Genomic DNA, 9,372 nt, shown 5'->3' with positions numbered 1-9,372 from the left:
ATTGTCCATCTTCTCTCTAGTAGACGTGTTTGTATCCTCCTTCACTTCTTCATTTTCCAGTCGGACTTCCTTACCTATGTGAAGCAGATTCTGCCTATGATGAGTTAATAGAGCACCTTTCCCATTTTCTAACTGTATTCGGTACACAGGTAGATCTTCAAATTTTTCTATTACGATATAGGGCTCTTCCTTCCATTGGTTGGCAATTTTGAATCTTTTGGGCATTCCTAACTGTCTCAGCAATACCCTGTTTCCAGGAGACAAAACCTGGTCTCTCACCTTCCTATCATAATAGACTTTGTTCTTTTCCCCACTCTGGCGGGCTACTTGATCAGCTAATTGGTAAGCAGTAGCTAATTCTTCTCTCAATTTTTCAACATACTTCACATGAGATTTATAGGAACTTTCACCTGACGAGACCCCTAAACTTACATCTATCGGGAGCTTCGCCTCTCTCCCAAACATCAGGTAATAAGGAGAGTACCCAGTAGCTTCATTCAGTGTGCAATTATAAGCACGTATCAACTGGTCAATATAACGTCTCCAATGATGTTTGTTCAGGAGACTCAGGGTTCCCAACATAATGAGTAGTGTTCTGTTGAAGCGTTCCGGTTGTGGGTCACCTTGGGGGTGATATGGTGTAGTTCTAGATTTTTTTATTCCACACATCACACAAAGTTCCTTGATCAGGTTACTTTCGAAATCTCTGCCTTGATCCGAATGTAGTCTATGGGGAAGTCCATAATGAACAAAGAATTTACTCCAAAGGGTGTTTGCCACGGTGGAAGCTTTCTGATTTGGTGTTATGTAAGCTTGTGCGTATCTTGTGAAATGGTCTGTTACTACTAGAATATTGCATTTTTTTCCTTGATCCATTTCTAGAGTTAGAAAGTCCATACATACTAAATCCAAGGGGCCACTGCTTTTGATGTTTACTAAAGGGGCCACTCGATTAGGTAATGTTTTCCGTACTCTGCACTTTCCACAACTCCTACAGTACTGTTCCACCTCTTTGGATAGATTTGGCCAATAAAACCTATCGGTTATTAACCTTAAAGTCTTTTCGAATCCTAAGTGGCCATGTTGATCGTGTAAAGCTTTCATACTCCTAATACGGTGTTTTCTGGGTAATACGAGTGGGTACCTTTTTATACCATCTGGTAGCTGAGTGCATCTGTAGAGTATACCTTGCTTAAAATTAAGTTTTTTGTTTGTCTCTTCAAAAGCTTGATTTCTAACGCCCACTCCTCCGTCATCTTACCAGCTTTCTTGGTTAAGGTTCCTGGTATCACCCATCTTATACTCGGATCCTGTAGTTGTTCTTGTCTAAGCTGATATCTCTTTACCCTTGGTAGATCTTCCAATTCCATCTGACTAATCCAGCAATAGGATAATGGTAAGGCCTCAGCGGTTGCTCCCAGGTTGCTTATGGCTTCACTTACTACCATACTAGTTATTTGCCTACTAAGGCACACCCCTTGTACCTCTCCGGCGGGTATCTCGATCCACTCCTCATTTTCAGTTTCTCCCACCAATTGTCCCGGTATTCTTGAGAGCGAGTCGGCATCCACATTACTTACTCCCGGCCGGTATTTCAAAGAGAAATCATAGAGTGCCAACGCCGCTAACCAACGGTGCCCAGTTGCATCCAATTTTGCTGTGGTCTGTACGTAAGTTAAGGGGTTATTATCAGTGTGTATCTCAAATTTCACTCCATACAAACAGTCGTGGAATTTATCCACTACACACCACTTTAAGGCTAGGAACTCTAATTTGTGTGCGGGATATCTCCTCTCACTTTCGGATACACCTCTACTAGCAAATGATACTGGCCGTAGTCCTTCAGAATGTTGTTGGTATAGCACTCCCCCTAGTCCACTAGTAGACGCGTCTATATGAAGGACATATGGTAGACTGGGGTCAGCATACGCTAGAACGGGTGCATGTGTCAGACTCTTCTTCAGCATTACGAATGCCGTTTCACACTCACTAGTCCATCGCTCACCAAAAAGTTCATTGGGCTGGTGATACTTCCCATTCATGGTGAGTTTCAAGGTTTTTCCTTTTCCTGTATTGGGGTATCCCTTGGTCAGATCAGTCAAGGGTTTTGCCTGGGCAGAGTAATTCGGTACAAATCGACGGTAGTATCCGCAGAATCCCAGGAAAGATCGTAACTCCTTCAGTTTGGTGGGTCGAGGCCAGTTCATCACAGCTTGTACTTTTTCTGGGTCCGTCGATACCCCATATTTACTAACGATATGCCCTAGGTATTTAACCTTTGACTGACATAAGTGACACTTATCTACTGACAATTTCAGGCCTCCTTCCATCAATCTATCTAGAAAAGTCGATGATTATGTTCTTCAAGAGTAGCCCCAAATACTATAATGTCATCTAAATAGACTATCACTTCTCGGTAATTCATATCCCCGATTATCTTTTCCATAGCACGTTGGAAGGTGGCTGGTGCGCCTTTTACCCCTTGAGGTATTTGTAGGAACTTGAAGAATCCTAGCGGACATATGAAGGCCGTTTTCTCCCTGTCTTCAGGCCGCATTGGTATTTGATAATACCCATTTATCAAGTCTAACACCGAGAACAACACACTCCCTTGTAGGCAATCTAAGGCCTCGTCTATTCTGGGCACTGTATACTGGTCGGTCACTGTCCGGTGGTTCAGGGTTCTGTAATCAATGCACATTTGGTTATTTCCATTATTTCCATTTCCCTTTAGATGTTTCCTCACATCCTCAAAGTCCGCCGGGGCTATTCTCCGAGAACGTTCTCGAAATGGGGTAGTATCCCTTTGGCTCTTCCTAAGTACCACTCTCCTGTGGAAAAAAACGGCCCTCGGGACTCCAATTCCGAGATTAATTGTGACCTTTCAGCATGCTCGATCTCACTTCCCAAGAAACAGACTTCAAACGGGCTACCGTCCTCCTTCAGATCAATTCCAGTCATACCTTCACATAAATAAGACAGCACTTTGGTTCTTTTCTCCTCTTTCTCCAACCATTCCATAAGAAGAGAGTAAAACCTGGTGTTGGTCCCTATAATCATATGGGGCTCACCCCTACTCTCTGGGACTTCTGGACAAACCAGCGCTATTAAGGGTATTTGCAGCTTCTCTTCCTCTCCCTCTCGATAAATCTCTAGACTAGCCTCTATATATACTAAATACGGATATTTCTCTACGCTCAAACCCCATATCACCAATCCAGATAATGGCTGTAAGGGTACATCAGCGAGGTTTTTCTTGTACCAGTCTTCGAATATAATTGACACTTGGGAACCACTATCGACCAGTACTTTACAATGGTGTCCGTTTATTTTAGCAGCCATTATCGGAGCCGGTCCCATCAACCCTTCAGGCAGGACTCCATTCCACCATGTGTTCCCCATCGCACAGCGACCAACCTCTAGGAGACCTGTGGGGGGATCACGGGCCTCCATTGTCCGTTTCCCCGATCTTGGTCTTCGCTGTCGGTGTTATGAGAGGGAGTACTATATATATGGGTCGAGTTCCGATTCAGGTTACACTCGATGGCCAATCCTTCCGCACTTAAAACAACCCCTGCTATTAAAACTGCTCCTCCCCCCCCCCCCCGGGTTGACTCACTACAGGGAGTATTCTGGGGTGGATTGTTGTTGTTTTGAGTAGCAGTAAATTGCTCTATCCTCTTGTTCTGTTCTTCCATTAACTTTAATATTCTCTCCTCCAACGGAGAAGTCTCAGTCACGGTTTGTACCACCTTAACCTTCTTTACCGTCTTCTCCCTCATCTCAATCAGCACTTCTTCTTGTTTTATTTTTTTCAGTATTTCATTGAATCCAGGAGGTGGTTCCTTTTTCTCGGAACACCTCAACTTCTGTGCTACAGGATCATTTGTCAACGCGCCTCGCAGCACCTGTCTCATGCGACTTTTATCTACTTCTTCTCGGGTGATTCCTTTTTTTTCCACAATCTTATACAATAACTTATCTATTCATATGACATAGGCACTCAGTTTCTCGCCCGGTTCTTGAAACGTGTGATGCAGTCTTGATAGAAGGTCCCCTACGTCTTCCAAAGTGCCATAAGCATAATCCAAGGCTTCGAGGTAGGTCTCCAAGGTGGCATTAGGGTTACTTCTCCTAGCAGCTTGTATTATCCCCAGAGCAGGGCCACATAGACTCTCCACTACTCGTTGTCGTTTTATTTTATCCGGACACTGCCATTCCTCCGCTTGTTGGACAGCTGCCTCCTTCCAAGATTCATAAGGTTCTTCCCCTGTAGGCACAGGTACGAGACCAGAGAAAATCCTTAACCTTCGATAACTCCCTTCGTAAAGCCATCTCTCAAGCTGGGAAACCACCTGATCCACCATGGTCTCGAACTGTCCGCCATTCACATTTGTAGTAGTGTGTCCATTGCCACTATCTTCCCCGCCATCTACACCCACCGGCGGGTTCATCGCCGAGATGGGTGCACTAGTGGTATCTTCTTCCCGGATACTGGGACCAATAATAGACCACCTTCGTCCTGTTTCCTCATCGGCCATTATCATTAATGGGATCAAATTTACATCTAATTCTTTTTCCGTTTCAACCAGGACAGCTATCTTCTTTCCTACTTCGTCATCCCACTTGTCTATAATATTGGGCCTTATAACTCCATACAGGGTACCCACTTTTCTTAACACTGTTTCATCCGAAGCATCCGATAAATCTCCTCCTATTCCAATACACTTTCTGGGATTTACTCCCTTCCTCTGGCACCAGTTGCATAAGTCTTCACCAGTTATCCCCTCCATTGACGCTGATTAATGTAATTATTTCTACTGAGATTTACTGGGATCTCAGCAGTGCCTCCATAAATGTAACCCTAGTTTGGAGTATTAATATTAATGGATTACAATAGTCGTGCCTCCACCCAAGCTTTATCACAATGTATATAGGCCTGCTTGGGTAAGCCCAATGAATACCTATATGGGGTATGGTATCAATTATATACAATTTATCTTCTTTTACCTGTTCTCTCTTCTAGTCATCAAGTCTCCTTTCATCAACTACCAGGAACAGGATGTGTGGTAAGTATGTAAAATTTAATATTATAGCTTTAATCAACATCACTTGTTACATTTACAATGACTATGAATATTATATAGAGTAATACTAGATTTATATTCAGCCAGTTAAATAAAGCACACATAACATCTTATATTAGAGATAATTAAAACCTAAGAGTGACCCGGGTACTCTGAGGTCAATAATGAGCTCGTTGGGGCCCTTAACTTGAATGAGTGTGGCTATCGTGGTGAAATGAGTTTGAATCACAGACTTTCCCTTAAATTTCAGTAGTAGTCGTCTATTCCCCTTTCCTTACTTAAAGCCCAATCCTCAGTGGGTATTTTCCAAGCTGTATTACTACCGTCCCTCAATTCCACTACTTTTATAATCCATATATGGATATAGTAAAGTTGCAACGAATATAAAAGTCACAATCTTCAGCTAATCTCCCTAAGTCAGGTTAGCTTAAATGGAAGATTAAATGTTGCATACCCAAATAATACTCCCGGGTTGTAGTGGGTCTCAACTTGGTAGTAAAATAGTCTGTCGTTATTCTTGTTAGTGATAACTTAGTATTTTAAAGCGATTCCCTCTCTTTGTCCTCCTTAGTGATTTCTGAATTAGTGATAAAGTACTTGTTCCATAGGGTTAGTTGGCTCACTCTTATCTAATTCAGTCCTGACTCAACTCTGCACTCAGTTTCTTTTATGTTTTAATCATAGAGAATATGTTATCTTCTATTAATCCTCTTATAGCAGTTTCTGTATTTTTACTCTTATTTTATACTGAGTTCTCACTAGAGGGAGCCTGTGATCCATCCATATAAATACGATTTGTATAATTTCATGGGAGGGACCGCTATTGGAGTGAAGTGTGATTGATGGGTGTATGTAGCAATCCCACCTCATCTAGTGCGTAGTCACTCCCCCGACTCCTCCTCTGTTGTTATGCAGCTTCTCTGGGTCCGTCCCTCGGCTGCTGTCCCGGAACTCTATCACTTTCTGCCGTCGTCCCCTCTCACCTCTGTCGCACTTCGCTAGTAACATCGGTCACACGGGACTACGCACCAATGACCGGGTAATCAGGTAAGGGTGTTTAGGGTAGCTGTATCCACAAGCTGGCGCCGGTCACAGCCTCTGTACTCCCCACTCCGCTTCCTCTCTCGTAGTCGCGGCTAGTGACCCTCCGTGTCCCGACCTCCTCCGGTGCTACCACGCAGTCCGGGCTCTCCTCCGCAGTGGCCCTAGGTCGGACCATTAGACCCTTTCAACGGCCGTCTCCTCCCTCCTCTCCTTTCGCTCGCGGTGACTCTCTCCTCTGCGCGAGGGGCTTCCAGCATGTTCTCCCCCCGCGAGTCCCAGTCTTTGCCACGAGTACATAGTAGTCCTAAATATATATATATATATATATATATATCATATACACATGCATTTTTCCAGTCCATGCCACATGTACATAGTAGTCTTATACATATATTATATACACATCGATTTATTACACTTTTATACCTATTTTACTCTCATTTAACCAGTGGGTTACAATATATATATATATATATATATATATATATATATATATAAATATATACTAAATATACAAATATACTACATTTACTGTACATTATACATTACATTACAGTTATATTACATGATAGAAACTTTCAAATATACCAAGTGAAATATACTGCAAAGGATGGGAGGTATTAGAACATGGGGGCACTCACTGTAACTTGAGGGAAGCTGGTTCAAGGGTAAATTAAGTAAACATTACTTCACAGAAAGAGTAGTGGATAAGTGGAATAGCCTCCCATCAGAGGTGGTAGAGTCTAAGACAGTATAGCAATTTATACATGTATGGGATATGCATTTGAATATCCTTACAATGAACTAAGGTTAAAAAATGGATGAGGTTACCTAAGGAGTAAAAAAAGGGGCAGACTAGATGGACCGAGTGGTTCTTATCTGCTGTCACTTTCTATGTTACTCCCCTGGGCAGAGAAAAGGCAGTAACTGGCAGGGAGGAAGGAAGATCTGGAGACTCGGGGAGAAGAGAGGGGAGGAGAGAGAAAAAGAGAGGAAGGTCCTAATTCAGACCTGATCAGTGCTGTGCGTTTTTTCGCACAGTAGCCGATCAGGTTTGAACTGCACATGCGCCGGCGCATGCCAGACAGCTGACGGCCGTCTCAGCCCTGCGATCGCCTCTGCCTAATTGATAGGCAGAGCCGGTCGCTGGGCAGTATGGGGCGGTCCGGCGGCATTTGGCTGCCATTTTGGGGGCACAGTCCGGGCACCCCAGGCGTGCCGCAGCAGCTGTGTGACGTCACATGCAGCTGATGCAACCAGCACAGCGACAGGTAGCTCCCTGCCAGCGCGCAGGAGCTGCGCTGCCAGGGAGCTACTCCTGAAGTACAAATGTATTGCCACTGTGAGATGCTTTTGTACTTCTGCAGCAAGGGAGAGCCTGACATGCGGGGCGGACTAGCCCTGTGCTGGGTGTCCCCCCGCATGTCAGTGTGGCTGATCGTAGATGTGCAATATTTAACACATCTACAATCAGGTTTAAATTAGGCCCCTAGAGTCTGACTTATGTATTACTACCAGTTATTTATATAGCGCACACATATTCCATTGCGCTTTGCAGAGAATATTCAGTCATTCACATCAGTCCCTGCCCCAGTGGAGCTTACAATCTATATTCCCTTTCACATGTACACACACACTCACACAAAAGGGTTATTTTTTGTTGAGAGCCAATTAACCTACAGTACCAGTATATTTTTGGACGGTGGGAGGAAACCAGTGTATCCTGAGACAACCCATGCAGGCACTGCGAGAATATACAAACTCCACACAGTTAGGACTGTGATGGGCATTGAACCCAAGACCTCAGTGCTGTAAGGCAGTAATACTATTGCACCATCTGTGCAACATGCCCCGTGCTCTGACTAGCGACATGCCTTCTCAAACAGGCACATTTACAGAGTATGGCGGGCCATTTTAGGCCAAATTCATGTTGACAGACCCTTACTTTTCTAAGCCCAGGCCTACACGCCCCTTTCCAAACGCTGCTCACCGGGAGTTGCAAGTTCAACTTGCCAGATACATGAGAGCACATTGAGAAAAGACTTGCATGCTGCAACCAAAAGTAGCCGCAACTTGTGTTTACATCCAACTTTGTATGAGTTCATGAGTGTAGTCTAGGTTTTATCAGGAAATAAAGTTACTGCATAATTATAACACACTTGAGACAATTATAGTTCACTCTGTTTCCATACACAATCATGGCCGCAGAGAGCGGGGCCGGGCCTGGGTAATGGGGGGGTAATTTGGGGGATTTTGTAAGGATTCGTGGCCACACTTCCTTACAAAACAATAAAATAAATTGTATTTGTGGCATCACAAAGGAATGTTGTGCGCTCCACAGGGGGGCACCATTGTGCCTCTCATCCAGGAGCAGAAGGTGGGATGGCTTGATCAGTGTGATTGCTCCCCCCGCACAGCCAGAGGAAACTGCTGCAGCAGCCTCACTGCTTCCTCCGTGGCATGTGCTGGGCAGACTGTTGACTGGTAAGGGGGAGGAGGGGTGGGCGGACAGTTAGTACCCACTCCCTCCACCTCTTGGCACCACTGTACACAATAGGGTTTTAATTTTAAGCTTAATAAACATAGGGAGCTCTTGAGGGGTTAAATACATTTGCATTTTGAATGTAAACAATCAAGATGCAAAAGTTTGATCTTAAATGGAAACGCATTCCTAACTCTCAGCACCGATCTTTGCTTCAATGAGCGAGCACCTGCAGGAGTTGTTTCATGGTAGACACTTCATCTGAGGAGATCACATCTACAGTAATTGTGTGGCATCTATGCGACCATGTCCTTACTGTACTCTGTGTGTGCTAGTCTCCATCACCGGCTGGGATATAATAAAGTCCAAGTTCAGCGGCGTCCAGGACATTTTTTTAAAGGAACAATCATGTACAAGACTAAACCGTGCCTTCTACATAATTACCCTTTTAAGCTTTAAAGGGGTAATTATGTAGAAGGCACGGTGGCTGCCGAACTCGTACTTAATTACATGCCATGCACCATATGTAAGTAGACGGAAGTCAAAGAAATAGGCAAAAAAAAAAATTAAATCAGAAAGATTATGTACACCCATTTTGGTGCTGCATGTGCAGTTTGAAAAAAAAAAAAACTTTATCAGATCATATTACATTATGAAGAAGACACATATTTATTTTATATTTAATAAACACGGAGTTTCTGTAGTACTATATGTAATAATTGTTAATTATAAAGCTATGTCAGTGTGTTCGTATTTCGT

The 9,372-nt window shown here is 43.7% G+C and overlaps 1 protein-coding gene across 1 annotated transcript; it reads right to left on the bottom strand.

The window, feature by feature from the left end:
• Window positions 1-3,986: 3,986 nt before the first annotated feature.
• Window positions 3,987-4,793, bottom strand: LOC134910797 (paraneoplastic antigen Ma2 homolog). Its single transcript, XM_063919182.1, has one exon. It carries the CDS (start codon window positions 4,791-4,793, stop codon window positions 3,987-3,989), a length of 807 nt encoding a protein of 268 aa, XP_063775252.1.
• Between the last annotated feature and the right edge of the window lie 4,579 nt (window positions 4,794-9,372).

The sequence above is a fragment of the Pseudophryne corroboree genome, chromosome 4 (assembly GCF_028390025.1).
Source record: "Pseudophryne corroboree isolate aPseCor3 chromosome 4, aPseCor3.hap2, whole genome shotgun sequence".
In the NCBI taxonomy this organism is placed as follows: domain Eukaryota; kingdom Metazoa; phylum Chordata; class Amphibia; order Anura; family Myobatrachidae; genus Pseudophryne; species Pseudophryne corroboree.
This window is presented reverse-complemented; position numbering and strand designations above follow the sequence as displayed.